General features: G+C 37.3%; 1 protein-coding gene across 4 annotated transcripts in view; it reads right to left on the bottom strand.

Annotated features, from left to right (window-relative positions):
• Window positions 1–22,686, bottom strand: part of ADGRB3 (adhesion G protein-coupled receptor B3) — an 897,850-nt gene that overhangs the window by 28,902 nt on the left and 846,262 nt on the right. For all 4 annotated transcript variants that reach the window (XM_072642564.1, XM_072642566.1, XM_072642567.1 and 1 more), the window contains 2 exons: window positions 22,394–22,433; window positions 14,549–15,192 (listed from right to left, as the gene is read on the bottom strand). In XM_072642564.1, the coding sequence (XP_072498665.1) occupies window positions 14,549–15,192; window positions 22,394–22,433 (684 nt within the window). The remainder of the gene's footprint in view (window positions 1–14,548; window positions 15,193–22,393; window positions 22,434–22,686) is intronic.

Raw genomic sequence — 22,686 nt, 5'->3', positions numbered from 1 at the left:
TCCCTCTCTCCTCTTTTGCCACAGTCTTAGATGAAGAGGTGGACTTCTCCTTGCCAAAGCTAATCTCTCCACATGTACACCTCCAGTCTGCTTTAGCAGTCGGCTCTCATTATCATCTTGTCTGTTCTGTCTCTAAACTTCTATTCTCCCCCATCTACTAGCTCCTTCACTATTGCCTACAAATGAGGTATCCATATCACCTTATCCTTAAAAAATACCCTTTACTCGATCTGACCGTCCCTGGTAGCCACCCTTTATCTCTCCTCCAATTGTCAGCTAACTTCTTTGAAAAAGCCATCTACACTAGGTGTATTATATCCACTGGGTTAAACCCTTTAGAGTTTGGCTTCTGACCTTGTCATTCAAGGGAAATTGCACTCTCCAAAGTTATCAGTGATCTCTTAATTGCCAAACCAAATGAGCTTTTCTCAATTATCTTCCTTCGTGTCCTCTCTGGAGCATGTGCCACTGTTGATCACTTTCTTCTGCCTCTCTAGGTTTTTGCAACACTGCCCTCTCCTTTAATCTCCTCCTGTCTGTTTGAGCACTCCTCAGTCTCCTATACTGAATCTTTATCCAAGTCATTCCCCGTTAAGCATGGTTGTTTCACAAGGCTATGTTCTGAGTCTTCCTCTCTTTTCCTTCTATCTTAACTTTCTTAGTGAGATCAACTCTTATGGTTTCAATTGTCTATGCAGATCATTCCCAGAGCTATATATTCAGACCAGTTAACTTTTCTGAGCTCCAGTCCTGGATCATTAACTGCCTTTTGGACATCTGGACTGCATTCTTCACAGTTTCAAACTCAAAAGTGTCCAAAACCTTTCCCCATAAACTTTTCCATTAAAAAATTCTCTATTCTTTTTTGTTTTGTTTTTTGGAGGAGGAAAGACAAGGCAATTGAGGTTATGTGAATTGCCCAAGGTCACACAGATAGTAAGTGTCAGGTATCTGATGTCAGATCTCAGGTCCTCCTGAGTCCAGGGCCTATGATCTATTCACTGAGCCCCTTAGCTGCCTCAAATTTCTCCTTCTTGTCAAGGATACCACCATTCTGCCAGTTACCCAGGTTGTCAATCTCAGTGTCTTCTTGAGCAGTGTCTGCTCTCATTTACCTTACATATTGTATCTGTTGCCAAACTCGGTTGTTTTTGCCTCTCAATATCTCTCACGTGTCTCCTCTCTACTCCCTCATTACCTCATACTTGTACTACTACAATAGCCTGGTGATTGGTCTCCTTGCCCCAAATCTCTCTATATTCCAATCCTTCCTCAGCTACCAAAAGAATAGCATAGGTCTGTCCATGCTTCCCAAGCAGACTCAACACATTCCAGTGGCTCCCTATTACTTCCAGAATCAAAATAAATTTCCTTGCATTACATTTAAATCTCATTATAGCCTGGCCCTTTCCTATCTTTCCAGACTTCACTTATACTTCACCTTTATCTACGTACTCCATAGTATACAGCCACACTGGCCTTTACATAAGACGCTCAATCTCCTCTCTATGTCTTTGCTCCAGTTCATCTTCCATACATGGAATACTCTCCTTCTTCATCTCCTTTCCTTCCTTTCAGACTCAGATCAAACCTTACCTGCTACAGGCCTAGTCCCTCCAGCTACTAAATAAAGCCATGCCCTCTGAAAGTGTCATTTACTCCTTAGATCCTAGATGTACTTATTCATAATCTATGATTGTCATCAGAATGTGAGCCCCTTGAGAAGAGAGATATTTTTTCAATATTCCCAGCAGTTAGCACAGTGCCTGACACATAGTTTAGCACTTAATAAATTCTTGTTGACTGACTGCCTAGTTAAATTGTTGAAGTCAGTCAAAACAGAGATAATCTCACTTTCTAAAGGCATGACTGCAATCAATTGACCCTTGTTAAGTAACAATTATGTCCCAAATGATGTGCAAGATTCTGGGGGATATAAAGATAAAACAGCTCCTGATCTCAAGGAGTTTGCATTCTATTAGAGTGAAAACATATGCATATATCTATATCCGTATCTATAGATATAGATACAAAACATATATGAGATTTTTTTAAATGGAGGGATGGGTAATTACTAACAGCTGGAGGAATTAGGAAAGGCTATAGGTAGGAGGTGGCACTTGAACTGAGTCTTTCCTAAGTCCCAAACATATTTTTACTTGTCAGTAATACCTGAAGCATACAGAAATATATGCCAGAATAGGAAAAAGTTGTAAGCCAGCTGCATGGAGTAATATAAGTTTTTAAAGACTAGAGTGTGGTGTGATAGAGGCGGAAAAGTGATAGCTAACACCCAGACACATCCTGCTACACTTAAAACTCAGTGAGTCTAACAATCACACTCCCTACTGCACTTTCTCAAAGGAGTGTCAAGCAGAGGATGCTTGATTCAGTTTATTTTTTTCACTCTATTTTTATAGAAGCACATGGAATAACCTAGAATGTCTTAAAAGCATAAGAGACCTTGATGACATGGATGGATTGCCATTTACTGGATGTCCCTCTTAGCCTTATGTATTTCATAGATATTGTTTAGTTCCTTATGCTACAAAGATAGTTACAAAGACCAGAAATAAGAAAATGAGATATAGTGAGCGAAAATGACCATAATGAAAATGACATGAATCATTTTTGTTTATTCATTAAAAATATTCACGTGATCACAATGGGCATAGCAATTTGCTAGATATTTTAAGATATGTTGTTTTTTGTTTAGTTGTGCCCAGCTCTTCATGATGCCATTTGGGGTTTTCTTGGCAAAGATACTGGAGAGATTTGCCATTTCCTTCTCCAGTTCATTTTACATATGAGGAAACTAAGGCAAACAAAATTGAGTGACTTACCCAGGGTCACATGGCTAATCAGTATGTGAGGCCACAATTGAACTTGAGTCTTCCTGACTTCAGGCCTGGAGTTCTATCTACTATGTCACCTAGCTGCCTTATTTTAAGATATACAAAGAAAAATAATGCTCTCTATCCATATCATGCCTATAGTCCAGTTTGCCTAGAAGATGAGTCTGAAGAAAAATACAGTGAAATAAGGTTTGAAATGTAGATTAAAACCAGACTGTAAAGAGCCTTGAATTTGTATTTTACCCTATAAGCTATGGGACACCACTGCGGGTTTTTGATAAGGAAAACAATTATCAGATCTTTGCTTTAAGAAAATGATCTGGGCAGCAATGTGATGGATGGATTAGAGAAAGAAGATGCTACTGGCTGTTAGACTAATTGGAAGGTTATTGCCATAGTCCAGATGAGGGATGTTAAGAGCCTGAACTAGAGCTGCAGCAGTAGGAGGAGAAAGGAGGAAATAGGCAAGGGAGATGTTGTACAGAGAGAAGTGATGAGACTCAATAACAAATTTGACTGGGGATGGGGAAGAGGAAGTGCTATGCTTTCAAGCTTTAAGCAACTGGAAGGTTGAAAGTTCTATCAATAGGTATAGAGAAGTTGGAAAAAAAGGTAGGTTTTAAAGATAATTATTCAGTTTGGGGCATGTTGAATTTGAGGTGCTGGTGAGATATCCAGGTGGATCTCTCCATTGGACAGTTGAAGTTAAGAGGTCTGTGGTTAAGGGGAGATGTTGGGGGTGTAGATGTGGATTTGACATTCATCTTCATAGGGATAATAATTAAAGTTATGGGAGTAAGTGAAGCTTCCAGGGGAAAGTAAATATAAAAACTGAAGAGGGTTGAGAATACAGGACACCTGAACTGAGGGGGTAGAAGGAAGAAGCATTAAAGTAGACTAAAAACCAAATCAGAGAGGTAGGAGGAAAACCAGAAGGTTTCAGTATTGCAGGACCAAAGGGAGAAAAGAATATGAAGAAGAAAGGCATTATCTAGGATGTCAGATGCTGCAGAAAATACCAAGGAGAGCAAAACATCAGGATGGTACCCAAACAATGCTAAGAGATCCAGTATTTGTGCACGAGAATCTCATTCTCAAACGGAAAGGCTAGTGGGATTAATATAGTGGGCTTAATTAAAAGAAAGCACTACGAGCTGGTCAAATGAAAGTCAGGAGGAGTGAGGCAGTTTGCAAGATTATTGTCTAAGGACCAGTCTAAGTTCAAGAGAGTGCACCAGGGATACTTAGCCACCAGCAGATGAAGTTTCCCTTTTTGGCTATAGAATCTAATTATTGTCTAAGGGATGGAGGATCTATGGTTATGTATCATGAAAGGAGTGCCTACCCCTGATAATCCTTTGAAGTAATGAAGTGTGTGTTTATCACTAGGAAAAGGAAAGAATCATTTATTATGACTTAAGAGTAGGAAATGCATTTTGGTATGAAACTACTTAGACAAAAATTTTAGGGACAGCAATGCAGAGAAAAAAAAATCTCTCTGCATCTAAGTCTTTGCAATTACTAAATAATTTCCCCAAGGAAAATCTTCATCATTTGTGTCACTGTAAATTAGACTGGGCAGGATACTAGAAGATCCACAGTAAGGAGTATTTTGTACTGACAAATGACAGGCAGAATGACTACAGAGGTCTTTCCTAAGACTTTGGTTTCTATTACAGTATGAGCAATAATCCCCCTTCCAGAAATAAAACCTTTGATACCAGCTCCAAACGCAACTTCTCAGGATAGGAAGTATGATTTTCTTTGAGTTAATTTTATTTAGCACATCTGCATAGAAGCCAGTTCCTCTCCCCTCTCCCAATCCCGCCATCTGGGGGATAAATGTTAGGCAAGAGAAAGTCAGAACATGGATAAAGAACATGGTGAGCTTTGCAAGGATTTTTTCTGTTCTGTTTTCTGACCCACGTAGAAATAAACAGAAGCTGGGCAGTAGGACAATAGACTTTAAGGGCAAAGAAGGGAAGTATGTGTGTGTGTGTGTGTGTGTGTGTGTGTGTGTGTGTGTGTGTGTGTGTGTGCACATGTGTGATGTTGAGTACTGCCAGTAGCCACAAGATGTGGGGGAAAGAGCAATGGATCTGAGGAGAGAGGGAAGGGAATGAGCATTTGTTAAACAGCTACTACATATGCCAATCACTGCTAAACAGTTTACAAATAGAGTTTAATGTGATTCAAAGTTAGTGGCTCTCATTTTGAAATCTGACTCTGGCATTCAGTACCTATGTGACCTAGAGCAAGTCATGTAAATATTTCCAAACTCAGTTGCCTCCCCTGCCAAGTGACGGCTTTGGGTTGGATGACCTCTATGGTCCCTTCCAACTCTACATCTCGGCTCCTATGATCTAAGCGCATTGTACACTGTATTGCTTTATATGTACCAATCAATTTTAAAATTACAGCAATTCAGTAACATATCAGGTACCCACTGCGTTGCAGAAGATGAACAAAATGAAAGTGACATAGAAAAGAAAAATGTACAGGTGACAATACAAACACCAGGTTCTTTGCTGGTCTTAGGAGCTGAAGGCCCCAGAATTGTGGGCTAGGTCTTAAGTATCAATTCAGGACAGGCCAAAAGAGGCCCACATGTTGTGTGTGCCTTTCCTCACTAAGCAAGCTTTCATACTGGTACAGAATAATGGCAACCTTATTTGTGTGGGGAAATTGAGAGTAGAATGTGGTGGCTGACACAGCCTCACTTTGTAACTCACAGAGATAAATGCTGCCCCTGATTTACTAAGCACAGTGCAGGATAAATGGAAACCCCACTAGGACAATAGACTGAAGTATTTCTAGGGATAAAATCATTATTCTTCCACCTCTACAATCCATTCCTTCAGGAAACAGGACATATACAATATAATCCCAAAGTGATTCTTCTTACCTCCCTCTGAGTTGTCTTTGAGGTACAAAGGTGGATTTAAAAATAGGGAGATTTTTTTAAAAAGGTGCTAATGTCATGAAACTTTATGTTTAGCTTCTAACATGCCTTAGCTATTAAGGAATTATAATTATTTTTATGAATAAGAAAATTTAACGAATGTGGGATAACTTCTGAATGGAGATGATGATGATGACTTAGATACAGCTGTTGGGAACTATGGCATAAGAAATCTCAAGCTCACATGTTATCTTAGTGTAAGTTCTCCAAATCATTTAATTATTAAACATCTATTTAGTATCTATTATATACTAGTCACTGTGCTAAGTGTTTGGGATACAAAAAGAGGCAAAAGACAGTCATTTTCCTCAAGGAGTTTACAATCTAATAGGGTTACAATCTGATCTCTATTTTTCTGTTTCTGGAATACATAAATTAGATTATGGAATTGTAGTAGACCAGATCGTAGAGATTATCTAGCCCAAACTCTATTCTAGCTCTAAATTTATGATACTATGCTCCTGGAAATCAGAAGACCATACATTGAGAGCTACCTTAGAGGCTTCTTTAGGGAAGAGGAAAGTAAAGTTTAGAGACTGACCAAATTTCCTGAGGTCTCACAGGAAGTGAAGTAAGTGGCAAAGCAGGTATCTGGGCAGGTAGGTGGCACAGTGAATAATGCCCTGGACCTGGAGTCGGAAAGATTCCTTTTCCTGAATTCAAATCTGGTCTCTGAAACTAGCTGTGTGACTATGGGTAAGTCATTTAACCTGTGTGCCTTAGTTTCCTTATCTGTAAAATGAGCTGGATAAGGAAATGGCAAATCATGCCAGTATCTTTGCCAGGCAAATCCCAAATGAGGTCATGAAGAACAAGACACAACTAAAAAATGACTAAACAAAGAGCAGGTATCTAGACCTAGGTCCTCTTGCTTCAAATCCCACACTTTTTCCAACATCCTGCCTAATAGGTGCCAGAATCAGAATTTGAATCCAACTCATTCCAAAGCCAATGCTTTTTCTATTGTACCATATAACCTTTACTCTTTCCAATTTCTCCACCACATGAAATATGTTAATCTGATTGACTGTACAGCTACTCAATAAAAGCTCATTCATCAAGAATCAAACTTTAGATTCTTATAGTGTTTCACTAGTGTTGAACTTAAAAGCTGAATTCAGATTCATCATCTGTTAGTAGCTGGGTAACCATGAGCATAACCTCTCTGAGACCAGCTTCCTCATCTGTACACTGGGGATGAATAAGATCTGTGTCACCTACCTCACTGGGCTGTTGTGAAGCTCTAAGCAAATGATGTATGGAAGATGCTCTACGGATCTTAAAAGTACTCCATAAATGTCATTATTACTTTTTATCATCATCATCTTCATCATTTTATAGGTTTTAGAGAGTAATAAAGACAGAAGTGATTACAGAACATTGCGTATGAAAGGTTGAACTTGGATAATTTTAGCTTCAGTCTGGCTGAAAAGCCCAACAGAGGAAGCAGATTCATGTAGCTTGAATGCTACTTTCTAAGGGTATTAACAGTTAGATTCCAATCAGGCTGTGTGAGAGAGAACTGGTGGAGGGAGAGAAGGAAAGAGGAGAATACCAAATGAGGAGGCAAATTTGTAGCAAATGTTTCTGCTTCCACCTTAAATTTCGACTTCTAGTTAGATTTTCAGTACTTTTTCCTCCTACTTTCATGTTCTCAGATAAGCTAAAATCCTGACTCAAGCTGAAATCTGACACATTTCTTTTTAATACAAGATACTGGCCTTTATCTACCATCTTTTCTAATGTCTCTGAGACTGCTTCTTTGACACAGTCAAACATAATGTCTTCAAAAACTTAAAGAGGACAGAGTAATTTCCATATATGTAATAGGAGACTGTTTACAAAATCATCAGAGAATAAACTGCCTTTTTTCTTTTCCCTTCCCCCAACCATTATTTCCTTTTTTTTCTATCCCCCTCCCTCCATCCCCTCCTTCCTTCCCTCTCTATTCAGAGTCTAGCACTAATTTTTTTCCCCTTTTTTTAGACTGCGTCTCTCTATCTCACCGAGTCTATGTAGCAGCCCAATTGCCCTAATTCTAATGCTGAAAAATAGGGAAGCTTTAATCAGTTGTTTTTCTGACCAGGACTAGTTAGTCCTTGTAGGCAGTCTAGTGGCCCTCCACTCCCAGGCATTCCCCATATTCATGTCTGACTTAGTGCAGACACCCTGAACTCAAGGACTTCATCAGTCTCTGCCTCCCCCAGCAGCAAGGATTGCAGATATGTGTCATGATGCCCAGCTTCATATCTTTTCTATTTGAAAATAATGCACTATAGAGAAAACAAAAATAATTTTCTCATTTCCTTTTATTATATTCCCTTTCCCCAATCTATTTCTCTGATAGCTAATTCATGTCTGCTGACAAGCACACCAATAATTTAGCTAGCATTTTCTAGATTAGCTTTTGTCATGTAACCATAGCCCTCATTGATGAGGATTAATATTCCAATACTATTATGGCTCTGTGCTCACCAGAACTAGTATTTTTAATAATGAAACTCACAGCCTGTCTAATCTTGTTCATCCTGCACAACTTCTGCCCATGTTTTCATGTAAAATTGCCCTGGTGGCATGAGGGGTATCCTCCATTGTACTGGGGACCTTTCTCTGTCATTTTTTTGTATTTCACATGTATACCAACAGTGCACATGGGCTGCTATGGAATCATAGGATTATAGATTTAGAGTAGAAAGGACTTTGAAAATGATAGATTCCAAGCCCCTCATTTACATACGAGGAATTCAGGCCCACACAAGTAATTTGTCCCTTCAATCACGCCTTTCTCTTTGTCTGTGACTGGACCATCTGATATATTTATAACATGTTAAAAAGTCTGAAGGCTATTTTGAAGAATGCTTCCACTTCATTCCTTCACCAGAATTTATTGAGCACAGAGGTCAAAATTATGCTGGAAAGTATCACCTAAAACTGGTAGCCTCAGTGATTTCTCCAGTCACTATAATCATGACCATGGACGATAAGCTCAAGGGGTCCTCATAAGCCATTGATTCCAACTCCTTCAATTTTATGGAAATGCCAGGAGTGATTAAGTGACCTGCCTGGGATCATACTGTTAGTGTCTGAGATGGGATTGAAATCTGGTATTTTCCAATGTGTTCACCCATGGTTCCTCTCCCCTTCCTTTGCCTTACATCTAATTTTATTCACTTCTCTTCTCATCGAATCTAAGCATGACTTTGTTTCCTTCCAAAGATTCTCTCCAAAATTTTCTCAACATGTCAAATCTATTTTATGTTGTTTTTCCCAGGGTCGGTATGATCAGGGTATGCTGCTACACTATCTTAGGTCCACTTATTTTCCTTATTCCATTTTGCTGTCTCTAAGCTCCCAACTCCTTCCCCACTAGCAATTCCTTTCAACTTTATTCTCATCTGTCACTCTCATCCTTGACTCTTCTCACTTTCCTGTGGACTCAAAACTCGCTGGCAGTTTATTTCTTGCATACTTTCCCTCTCTCCTTAACCTCATAGTTTTCTTTTGTTCCAGTCAATGCAATCCTGCAATTTTGGGCAGTTTTTCATTATGGATTTATATTTAACCTCTTTCTTGACTAAATAAGAACCTAAAGAATACCTGGCTGCCTATGAAGACACAGCTCGTTAGGTCCTTCTCCTTTTCTGTTGCCCTTTCTTGAGAATATCTTCGGATTCCTATGTTATTCCCTAAACACTTCTCTATCTACTTCTCTCACCATTTATTACAGTACTCGGTTGCTACTGTCTGTTGTTTATCTGGACACTTCAACATCTGGGTCATGGTCGTCTTCTTTATTCCATATCTTCCAACTATTAACCTCAATGATTTTTCTCATCCTTATGGATGACCCAAAAGATGAGTTAATCGAAAGCTTCTGAACTTTCCTCCACTCTGATGACTTTTATTTCTACTCATATATCATCTATTCACTAAGAAAAAAATATCCCCAATATTTTCACACATACCAAGATCAGTCTATGTTTGTAGAATGCTCTGCGGGATAAAGGACTAAACTTTGTATCTCCCTCACTACCTAGCACAGTGTTCTGCATCTAGTAAAATGCTTTATAAATGTTAGGGTTAGGTATTAGGCTTGTGTTTTCATTGGCATATGGAAATACTAGATGAGGAAACTTCTACCAATGCAGTCTTCTCTGGAACTTATTCTGAAAGAACTGCATGGTGAACGTGAGTGACTGACTTGGCCCGAGGTTCCAGGGCAGGGCTTGAATGCAGGTCTTCCTGTCTTCAAGACCAGTTCCTTATCCATTATTCCTTGCCACCTCTTATTTACAGCTGAATGGAAGTGAAATTGTTCCTCTAATAAGACTACTAGATTATAAATCTAGATAAGATTGTTTTAGTCACCAGTATAATCATTATTCAAAGCATGTCTCACTAACTCATTACTACCCTTCTCATATCACAGCCTACATACCCTACCTACAATAAACATCTTTTTCATCCTTAATATTAGCCTAAGACCATCAAAATCTTAATCACACCCATTTAGATCGTATTACTGAGCCCTCCAGCCTTTTTTTAACCAAGCTAATTCCATGGGCAGCTGTATAAACACCAACCTTTCCATGAAGTTATTTTTGATTTCGTGTTTTTTTCACTTTTCCCTAAATTCCCTATATTCCCCCTACCTCCCCACCCCCACCATTCTGATAGGGCTCTTGAATTGCCCTGTTAAAGGCTTTCAGTTCTCTGACTTCTATTTCTCTCTGTGTTCTTTTTTGTTTGTTTGGTCTTTTTTACACACTATAGGTTTTCATGTGTTTTGTGATTTTTTAAAAAATTGATTTCAGTACACAAGGCACAGCACCATTGACATGATCGATCAAACTATCTCTCTCTCTCTGTTTGTCTGTCTGTCTGTCTAATATTATCAAGGGCATTTAGTTTTCTAGCAATAATATTATAAATGAGAGAGATGTTTCTGCAATTCAAAATACAAATGTTTAACATCAGGTGTTAAAAAGATTTAAGACTATAATAGAACTGGGTTGGGCTCAGCTGCTTCAATAGACCAACAAACCAAATTATCAAAAGGACTCCAGAGATTTGTAACTGGAAGTCAATGGAATGAGGAGGGGATAGATTGATATATCTCTACCAGGTTCCACCCTCCACATGGATTCCTTTTGTCCCATTTTCCTGTTCTTTGAACACAATTTAAAATGTATCACTTGCTAAAACACCCAGCATAAATAGTCTTATTTTCCCCACTGACATAATATTTATAGAATACATTTGCCATCATGCTTTTCTTTCTAGGCTTAGAACTATATACATGTGTATGTGCATGTGTGCATGTGTATGTTTATGTATGTGTGTGTGTGTGTGCACCCTTCATTTTGGTCACTTCTTTCTTAAATCAAATCAATTTAATTCACTTCTGATATGTAAATTGTGGTAGATACTTGGCAGAAATTGATCCAAATTCCCAGCTGGTCAGATTCCTAGAAAAGATTAATTATTTTATGTGGATAGACCTGTTTGATGCTCTGACAGCAGTATGTTTCTAGTTCTTGGGTCACAAAATATACTAGCCCAAGGCTACACAAGGCAAAAATGAATTCTCAAGTTCAAGAATAATTTTATTAATGGGGAGACTCATTAATATTCCTCCTACTCAAGGGATAAAATTTCCATTCCTGACTTTGTTATACACTCACTCTATCACTTTGAAGTAGTCATTTTATTTACTGGTTACACAAGGGGGGTGGGTGAAGATAAATGAATTTATATTTTTAATGTGGTTTGAGGATCTTCTAATGAAAGGCACTATACAAATTCTAATTTTTATAATTCATTCCCACATCTCTACATTCCATTGTAGCTACCTCCTAAACTTGATCACTCAAAGCATTAATTGACTATTAAATGCTTTATAAAAGGAAAATGGAGTACTGAAATTTCAATCTGAATGCTGAATATTCTTCCTTTTCAGGACATATGCCTCATGATTTCAAAAGTATTTAAATGCAGATTCTTTTTCCTTTGAGGAGACAGAGCTGAATGATACATTGAATGTGGTGTTACTATTCTGTGCTCAAGCTACAGACTGTTTGTGGAGGTTTGTAAACTTCACAAACTGCACACTGAAATCTTTGGAAGTACAGTCCGTTGGTCGGACATACACAATGCGTACTGTATTAAATCTAGAAAAGCTTTTAGAATTTTACATGTGATAAACTTTTTCAACTAAAATAATTAGATGTGATTACATTCAAGTCATTTTGATACTCCTTGAATGGAATACATTTTAGAGAGCTTTTTCAACATGCAAAAAATTAGAGATTATTTTAATTATTTATGCGGTCTCTCTGCAGTTCATGTAATTTGTTGAACAGTTAAGTGCAAAGGATAACAATGGACTGTTTGTTCCTGATTTTATGGTCATTATTGCCCACTTAACTGAACAGAATGGTAGGAGAATAGTAAGGAAAGTATATCTCCTGTTTCTCTCTAGGTTTGGCTCCCAACTTTCTCCACCATGCCCCTGAGCTGGTACAGTCTCTCCTCCCCTCCACTTGGTTTCCTCTTAAATGTTATTTTCCTCCATTAGAATATAAGCTACCAGAGGACAGGGACTGTCTTTCTTTCTGCTTTTATTATATTCACAGCACTGAGCACAGTGCCTGACACATCTCCTAAGCAGGGAAAGGGGAAGGGAATTAGCATTTATACAGCACCTACTATGCATCACACACCTTGCTAAATGTTTTCTAAATATTCATTCATTTCATTCTCTCCTGCCAGGGAGGAACTGTTTTACCCCAGTTTACATATGAGGAAACTGAGGCATATAGATGTTAAGGGGCACATAGTATCTAAGGCTGGATTTGACCTCAGGTCTTTCTGACTCCAGGTCCACAGCTCTATCCACAGCATTACATAGCTGACTCATTAAAAGATTAACCAATGCTTGATGTGACTTGCTAGGACACTTGTCATGTAGGGTCAACAAATCTGTGATCTCATCTATTTGGATGTTTTCTCCAAAGGTGAAGGTTATAACCCATCTAAGCCTGCCTATCTTGTGTGACTATTTCTCATGCCCTCTCTGAAGGCTCCTCTCTATAGGCCTTCCTTGCTTTCTCCTAAAATTGCAAGGATACTAGTGAAACATGTAGGTTGTCTATCTATTGTCCCTTGCTCTCACTATGTGATTGGTTCAGTTTTAATTGGTCTAGGTTGTAATTTTGAAAAGCATCACTCAGGGCTATTAGTGGTCTATGACACTGGAACCACCAGGAAAAGAAGTCCTATAGTGAGGCCAGTATCACCAAGACATTATTCTAGTGGACATCTTATCATCCTGGGGGTGTAACTCACCCTCAGTTCTAATGATTCTGTCCTAAGTAGCCCTGGAGGAAACCTGAGTAGGCAGCTAATACCTCTGGTTATTCCTGGAATGCTGTTTTATTCTTGGAATAAATGAACAAAGGTGGAAGGTGTGTGCCAGGACATATCTTGTAAGTACATTACCAGAGAGAAGGCAGCTGAATGCTATGTCCAGAACCATGCCAACTTCTCACTAGAGACCTGCCTCAATTAGACATTAGGCCCACTTGATTAAGCAAGAGTAAAGTATGACTCCTGAGCAAATGCCTGTGATCTCTGACTTTGGAGGCATCAGAAAAAGTGATTGCTGATTTTACTCTTTTTTCTGCTACAAACAGATCTCTGCAGCATGGATAGGGTAAAACAAAGTAAAACAAAAACAAAACTTGAATGAATATTGCAGGATGATTACAAAAAGACTTAAAGGTAAAAAATGATTACAAATAAATGTTAGGATATTATGTGGTTGCAATAATACATGGAATATTTTTCAAATCTTAGGAAGTGATTAATTCTGACTTAACAGCTGATGTAAATAGTTGTTTGCTATGCTTGTCTTCATTTTAAGGTAAAGAGAAGATTCAGAAAATTTCATTGATTATCTTCCGAAATGCCTTGTTTTATAAAACAAGAGTAGAAATGGGCTTGGTCCACATGGTCCTTCATAATTCTCAGCTTGCTGGATTTGTTCCCTGATAGGCATCTGAGAATTCAATATAAAATACTGTGAAAGTTATTCTTTATGGAAACTCAGAGAACTGTATTTCCTCCAAGAAAACAGAAAACACTTTTTATTATCTTAAATGATAATGAAGCCATTCTGATTTAGCTACTTATGATTGTGTAGGAAACTTAGATTTTGATTTTAGTTTAAGGGAATAATCCAACAATTAATTTACCTACGTAAGAGCCTTTGTTACCTCAGACAGATCAGGAAGAAAGACATCTGATTTGCCTGGAATTTCTATTGAGACCCTGCAGCTCAAGACATCATGCTGACTGAATAACCTGAGAGTTTGATGCTAGCTTTCATTAAGAAAGACATATTATTATGAACCGCAATTAAACAATTAAAAATCTAATTAAGCCCATTTTCGTTATGATTCATTAATAAGGCAATTCCAAAACACTTTGGGTCAAATCATATCTACCAAGCAATTGATATAATATTCTAACTCTCCAACTTTTTCCACTTTTCCCACATGTACACATGCACACACACACACACACACACACACACACTAATATAACACTGTTAGAAGTCACATCTTTTAAAAAATGTAGCTTTCTCCAATTAGTGGCATTGTAAAGGGAGGCCACCATGGAAGCCAAGAATGAGGGTCAAACATCAAGGAACAATTTCCATAGCACTGACCTCTAAGGAGCTCATGGATATCGTTGATCCAGTTTCACTCCTTGCAAGTCCTGCATTGTCATCCAGTTCAGAGGCCATGAAATTCTTTACAGCTGTGCGAGGCTCAAATGGCAAATTCTGCATATGTTCTTGGGGTGCAAGGTGCTGATCTAAATTCATACTGAACTGGTCCATGACAGGAGGATTCATATTAAATTCAGGATTGACTTTGTAGTGCAACAGCCTTTCATGAGGCAAGGTTTCCATGCCAATATTCAGTTTATTCTCCTCTTTCAATGCTGACTGGGCATTAACAGAGCTTCTGGGCATCACTATATAGTCACTTTCCATCATTCTTTCTTGAGGATGTACCATGTCCATATCTGCTCCTCTCAAATTATCATCAGTGCATAAGTACACAGTTCGCCGTAACTCACTGTTATCTTTTTTCAGACACTGATTAGCCAACTCATTCATGCTCATTGGCATATGCAGACCTGTGGGCTGCTGGATGATGACTTTGGAAATGATGTTCCCAGGCAAAGTTGAATAGCTCAGGCCCTCTGGATTCGCTGCCTTTTCTTCTTCATCATCATTCAGAGAAATCCGAGAGAGTGTTCCGGTTATTGTAGCTGCCCGGCAAGGCCCAATATCCTTATGAAGAACTGTAATTAGAATATATCATTTTGGCAAATGAAAATCAGTGTACTCTTAATGTCATTTATTTTTCCTTAGTGCCCGCCTTTGTTTTTCTCTTTGGCTATTTTATTTTGATTTCCTTTCCTTAACAACCTGCACTGAAGCCCCATTTCCCCACTTTAACACAGAATACAAGAAACCCTGAATCCTTATAAGTTATTCCAGAAGAACATTAGCTCAGGCCAGTTTTATCAAAATGGGCAGGCTTTCAGTGTAAACTGTCTTCTGAGGAAGAATCCATCTAAGTGTAGGAAGTTTTATCAACCAGGATGTTGGCCATCAAGTGATGATTATTTTTAGACCACATAGTTCATTATACTATCTACTAAGAGTGTAGAGAGGTAAAGATCTGTATTGGTAGAGAGAATGTGTACACCTTGATGAAATCATGAGTGAATCTTTTGAAATATTGGGATATTCTTTAATAACACCAAAGTGTTCCTTTAATTAAAATTATGTTTTTATATGTTACTTATAAATTATCTTTATAATTTCCTACAAAGCTGAGACTTCTTATATAAATTTAAACTGCTCTTTATACCAATATACTATATTAACTCTGGCAACCCATAACTTTAAGTAGAAGCTTACTTTCTGAAAATTTGATAAATAGTCTTAAAAATTTCAGCATATAACAACATGTGAGCAACTCAGTGTATAACCTCTTAGGAAAAAAAACAACAGAGTATAAGTTAGATTTCTTATCAACCCACCCTATAATCATTTGTGGAATTAGAACTAGTTCATGCTTTTAAAAATGTTAATTGTCTTTCCCTACAATTGCTCCATAACTAGTAATCATTATTAAATTACCTTTTGAATAGAGATAATTAGAAATGAACATATTTATGCCTGTAATTCATATCTTGTTTTACCTGATGAATCCACTAAAAATTGTGTCACTAAAAATTAATGAGCAGTTATTCATTGAAGTCCACCTGGTCAAGTGGATACAGAGAACAGAAGTATTTATCACATTTAATTTTAAATACAAAAAAAGTTGTTTTACATAATGAACCTTGGTGCTCTAATTCCCCAGAAGGTATATGAAAATCACTGAGTTTAAATGGATAAGCAACTTAAGCCTCTATGACTCACCTTTCTTTCATAAACCTTGGGTGGGGCGGGAGGGGAAGTAACTCAGGAAAGAAACAGAGGCTTTACTAGAATTTTAAAATGGAGGGCAAGTGGGTAGACAAAAGAAAAAAAAAGCATCTTCCAATTGAAATTATTGTCAACTCCTAGGGTGCATTTGACTCTACCAAAAGAAAGTAAAGAAGGAAGTGTTCTAACTCATGCTTGGCTGTGTTCAGTGGTCTGTTTTGAAGTGCTCTGTAGGTATACATGTGACATTGGCGATATAACTTCCTCCATCCCAAATAACCATCATCTTCTTTCATCTCTGTTCAATACAATCCCACAGACCTAACGTTGCAGTCTTTCCACAATGGAAACAATCTGTTAACATTCATTTTGATTTATATGCTGTGGAATTTGTTGTCAGATTATCTCTTCATAAAGGCTTTTACATATATTGCATTTCTATTACAATTATCAAGTAAAAGAATTACTTTCTATGTACTAAAACACAGGTGAAGTTTTTGAGTATTTGTCCCTTTTACAGATTGGTACTTATTACCAAAGAAAAGCCTTAAATATAAGTTTAAGCTTGTATCATTCATCTTGCACCTTTCCATTAGAAAGAAAATGTGCAAGTTATTTCATTAGATTTCTTAATTTTAGATACTGAAATCTTATCACATGCACATCAAACATTTTAAAATAAGGTATCACTTCATTTGGGTTTCCATTTTAATCCTCAGCAGGAGGTAAAATGAACTTGATTTTTTAAAAAATCTATTTTTGTGTCTTTTAAAAAAAAGCACTAGTAACGAATGGTAATTAATGAGCAATTATGTTTGGGTAATGATTATATAGCTAATAGATTTCATGAAAGTAAAAATCATTTTTGAACCTTTCAGATCTCACAGAACACGTTTAAATTTTTCACATTATTAGTTACATACAAAAATAAAGCAAAGACCTAGAGAGGTAGAATTTGTAGAAGAGTGATGGACATCAATAATAATGAATTTATAATTGTCACTGTCTAGGGCAATAGAATGGAAGGAGCAGTGGATCTGGAAACAGATTCAATCAATGAATAAGAATTCATTAAACTATTACCACATACCAGGTACTGTGGTAATTACTATAATACAAAGGAAAAAATCTCAAATAGTTCTCGCCAGCAAGGAACTTATATTCTAATGGGAAAGACAATATGTATATTAGTAGGCACGTATAAGATGTATACAGAATTGATAGCAGTTAATCTTGGAGGGAATGCACAAGGATCTGAGAAAATCTGAGTTCAAAACATCCATCTATTATTACTTGCATAATCTTGGGCAAGTCTCTTAATCTCTCTATGCCTCTATTTCATCATTTGTAGAGCCAATGTTCTACTGCCATCTGTACTTTTCATATCAAGCCATTCTATACTTTCAAAATTAAGGTGAAGGCAACCACAAGTTAACTTTTCCCATTTATGAGAAAGGCATATCAACTATTTACATTTTCTTTAAAAGTCTATTTATATTGTGTGTTTGTACATAAATATGGGTGTATGTCTATATGCATAGATATATACACACTCATATATATCTATAAACACATTTTTATATACCTACATATGGTCAATCAAGAAACATTTATCAAGTATTTATTATTGCTAGGCATTGTATTAAGTGATGGGGGTGCAAAAAAGGACAGAAACAGACTCAGCCCTCAGGGGATTTGCATTTTAAAGGTAGAGACAACATGAAAATAATTAGGATTTTCTGAGCTGGACCTGACTGTTGATAGGACCATGGTAGTTTATGTTTGGTACCAGAACAAAATGAAACTGTTGTAAGTCATTCAACAGTCAATAAAAATTATTTCTCTAGCTATTACAGGAGAAGGATAATGTGCTATAGTCAACAAGGATGTGTACTTAGAAACATTTTGAGATGATTCTGCTGAGTAAAGATCTTTGCCTGAGTTTCCCATTGTGGTCCACTAGCCAAGCGTTAAAGAAGTCTTGGAGTTTCTCGTGGCTATTTTGTACTCAAGAGACTATAAAGTGATGTCAGCAGCCTAAATCTTAAATCCCTTGAGCCAATCAAGTTTCACGTACAATTAGAATACCTATTAAGGAAAAACCAGCCTAACTTGCATAGAGGAAATGTTAGAAAATTGTTCTCACTGTGCAGGTATATATAAGATATCTAGAGAGTATGTATAGTAGATATGTAGTATGTTACGTATGTGTGTGTGTGTGTGTGTGTACATATACATATATATATAAACATATTGGATAGAAAGTAATAGGAAGGGGAAAGGTACTAGCAATTGGAGAAACTTGGAAAGGACTCTTGAAGAAGGTTGAATTTGAGCTGATGCTTGAAGGAAGGTGGGGAAAGGAGGCAGAGCTGGGGTAAGAAGATCATTCCAGGCATGGGGGCAGCCAGTGCAAAAGTAAATAGGTGGGAGATAGGACTTCATATTTGGTCTTTTCAGTTTGGGACACACTGAGTTCAAGATATCAATGTGACATATAGTTTAAGACCCAGTACACATAGATCTGGTTCACATATGTATATATGCATGCATGCATGCACAAATATATATATGTATATATATATATGATGAAAATTATAGGAATTAAAGCCCAAGATATGAGATGTAATTGCAAGAGAACACCTTTCTGAAATACCTCAAATGATCTATGATTTTACTGGTGGAGATATATCCATTTTCTGTTTCTCTCAGTATCCCTGTATTAATTACTGGCCACCTAGTCAACTAACTATCCCCATTTCATACCTCCTGTTCTCTCATCCTTACCTTTCTCAACCATAACCTACACATTTCCCTATTCCAACTGTACCACTGATTTCACTATGCCCTCTGGCATTCCTCTAATCTTCCATAGTGAATAAACTTCCCTGCATCCTGCAGCTCTTTTTCTCACGTCTTCCCATCCATTTGCCTTTATTGAGACCTGGTTACCCCAAGTGACACTGCAACCCTGACCATCTTTTCCATTACTTACAATCCTAAAATACTGGTCTTGGAAGAAGGGGGAGAGAATTAGAATACTCTTTGCTCTACTCTGCTTCTTCCAAACACTTTGTTTGCCACCACGACTCAACAATGTTCTTGCAACAAAGTCCATAATATGAAAAATTATCTTTTTTTTTTTAAGAGTGGAAGTTCCTGTTTACCAGACCCTGGTCATTCATCCTCCTTTTTCAAGGAGTACAGGTCAACGACTGGCTCAGAATCTTTCTTAAATCTCACCATTATCCTCAAGTGCTTTTCTTTGTTAATAAGAACTCTGATATTAATCTGACCACAGCTTCCCATCATTCCATTATAACACTCTTCATCCGTCCTTTTAGACCTATCCTATAATTTCATAATGATCTTCAATCAGTACATTTTCAGGCCATAATCACACTGACTTAACATTTTTATCTCCCTAGTCTCAGCACTTCAACTCTACACAGCCATCAATGCTCAAAGCCTTTGCCCTACCACCATTCTCACCCCTTGCCAATTCTCAGCCACGGATTTTTCCAACCTTCGACTTCCTCTGTTCCTGTTCTCATGCTACTAAACAGAGCTGGAGGAAGTCACAAAACCATGCTGACTGTGTACACTATAAATTCAAGAAATCTAATTTCAACTTGACCTTGATAGCAGCAAGGCAGACCTTCTATTTTTCCCTAATTGATTCCTTATTTTGCTACCTCAGAAGTTATTCCAAACCTTTTCTTTTCTCAAGCCTCTCTCACACACCTCCCCCCTCTTTCACTATATCAAAGAACTTGCTTCTTTACTGTACTGAGAAAACTGAGGTCATTTTATGCAAACTCCATATCTTCTCCTTTACCACATCATCTCTACCTGCTACTTTCCCCCAGTCTCTAATAATAAGATCACTATTCTCCTTGTCAAAGCCTCTGCACAGGTGTGTTCTGAGACTTAAATCAGATTATAGATATAAAGCATTTTTCAAACTTTAGGTTATACACGTCTGTCTCATTCTCCTTTTTCTTCTTCTATCACCAGGGCTCCCGTATGGTGATGATTTCACTCCCTGTGGCTTCTATAGCACTCTTGACTCTACATTATTTTTGATATCCTTTTCTCCTTCACAATATCCACATTTTCTTGAGACTGCTCTCTCAATTATCCCCTTTGTCTCTCTAATCTTTGAGCTCTTGCTTTCTACTGGTTCTTTCCCTATGGTTTTCAAGAGCCCCCTAAATTTCACAACTTTAGCTAGACACCACCATCCCCATCAAGCTATCATCCTATATCTTTCGTTTCTTTCTCAGATTCCTGGGAAAAAATTGTCTACACTCACTTGCTCTACTTCCTGTCCTCTCTTGCAACGTGTCGTGTGACCTCACCATCAAATTAAGCTGCTCACTCCATAGTTACCAAACATCTCTTAATTACCAAATCTGATGGTATTATGTCAGTCTATATCCTTCTTGACCTCTGTGCTACATATGACACTGCTGTTAACACACTTCTCCTAGATACTTCTTTTTTCTGCGTTTTTGTGACATTACTCTCTCCAAGTTCTTCTAACTCTTTGACAGATCATTTTCAGTCTCTTTTGCTGGTTTATTATCCATATCACATACTCTAACATGCATCATAACTTTCTCCTAGGCTCCATCTCTACATTCTTTCTTTCAGTTACCTCATTAGCTCCCATGGACTCACAGACCTATACTTTTACACGCAATCTCTCCTCTAAATTGCATTGCTGCTTTTATCACCTCTTGCTTAGATTGTTGCAATGGCCTCCTAACTTGTCTCGCTGTTTCAAGTTTCCCCCCAACTCTATTCTATTCTTCACACAGCTGCCAACATTACTTTCTATAAGCACAGATCTGATTATGTCACTCTCCTATTCTGTAAATCCCAGTTATTTTCCATTCACTCTGGGATAGAATATCAACTGTTTAGTTTCTAAAGGCCTTCATAACCTAGTTCCAAACTAACCTTCCAGCATCACTATACATTACTCTTTATCCAGTCAAACTAGCTTTGTTCCTCACACATAACTTGCTTATTTCTTGTTTCCATGCCTTAGTATTGGCTGTTACCCACACCTAGGATGCAATACCTATTCACCTCCTCACAAAAGCCCTCTTTTTCTTTAATACACAACTCAAGCATCATCTTCTACATGAAGCCTTTCCTGATCACAGTCCCCCACCTGTTAGAGTACACTTCTACAAAGGCCTTGAATTATTTGTATTTCTTATCTTTAAATTAATTCTGCACATTTATGTATTTATTGTCCCCTTTTAGAATGTAAGGTCCTTTAGAGGGGAGATTCATTCTTTTAAATTGTATTCCAAGAATCTAGTATACCTGTCACAAAGTAGGTACTTAATAAAGATTAATTATTTGTTGAGGTCTAAACCCTCCCAAATCTTAGAACATAATTTAGTTAGTTTCTGTGGACAAAAATATAAATCTTCTGTTAAGTAAGGAAAAGAATATCTCACTACCTTAAATGAGTTCAGGTCTCAAAAACCAGCCATATCACATTTCAGGCTACTGAGATTATAGAGAAGATGATAAATGCTTTATTACTACAACACGTATTTAGCTCAGTTTTTGACAATGTGTCAAATGTGATATTCAAATCAATAAGTACTGCATTTTGGGCATTCTAGAGGATATGTAGAGAAGGGCAAAAAGCAATCTAGAAATGGTGTCAAAAATAGTATAAAAGCAAAAACTTTTGCAAGAACTATGAGTATTGGATGAAAGTTGCAGGGAAATGGAATTTCCTAACAATTATTGCTTTCTAGCAATGGAATAAAGTAATGGATTTGTCATTGCTTGAAGTATTCAGAGATAGCTCTTAGGGATCTTAAAAGGGAATCCTTTAATGACACTGGGAAAGAGATTGGATTTCTAAGTTCCTACCAAAGCTAAGATGCTCTAATTCTACATGAACATTTTAAAGACATGAATTTACATAATTAAATACATGAAATAAACACGACTAGGAAATGATGTTTGTACTTCCTAACTTTTTTTTAATAACAAAAATGACAATTGTAGCATCCAAAGATCCTTCCTTACCTGAACGGCAAGCAATGTCCACATCCTTTTCAAAATCTGTCTGTAACAACAAATAATAAGGCATAACGATGATCACTTAGTGGGAACTTCATTTTCACTGCTCAGATAAGCTGAAATTTTCAGATATCTGATCAGGCAGGGGGAATTTATTATTTTGTGCAAAAGAGAGAATATATTCTTAAGAACAATTAGATTGTTTTCAAGAATACTGTCTAGACACAAAGTATTAAATAAAAATGACTGGAGATGACACAACATTTTAAATAAGATAACATAACAAATAGTGACTTCTT

This window comes from Notamacropus eugenii, chromosome 2, assembly GCF_028372415.1.
Source record: "Notamacropus eugenii isolate mMacEug1 chromosome 2, mMacEug1.pri_v2, whole genome shotgun sequence".
Taxonomy (NCBI): domain Eukaryota; kingdom Metazoa; phylum Chordata; class Mammalia; order Diprotodontia; family Macropodidae; genus Notamacropus; species Notamacropus eugenii.
The sequence above is the reverse complement of the archived record's forward strand: the minus strand, read 5'-3'. Positions and strand labels throughout refer to the sequence as shown.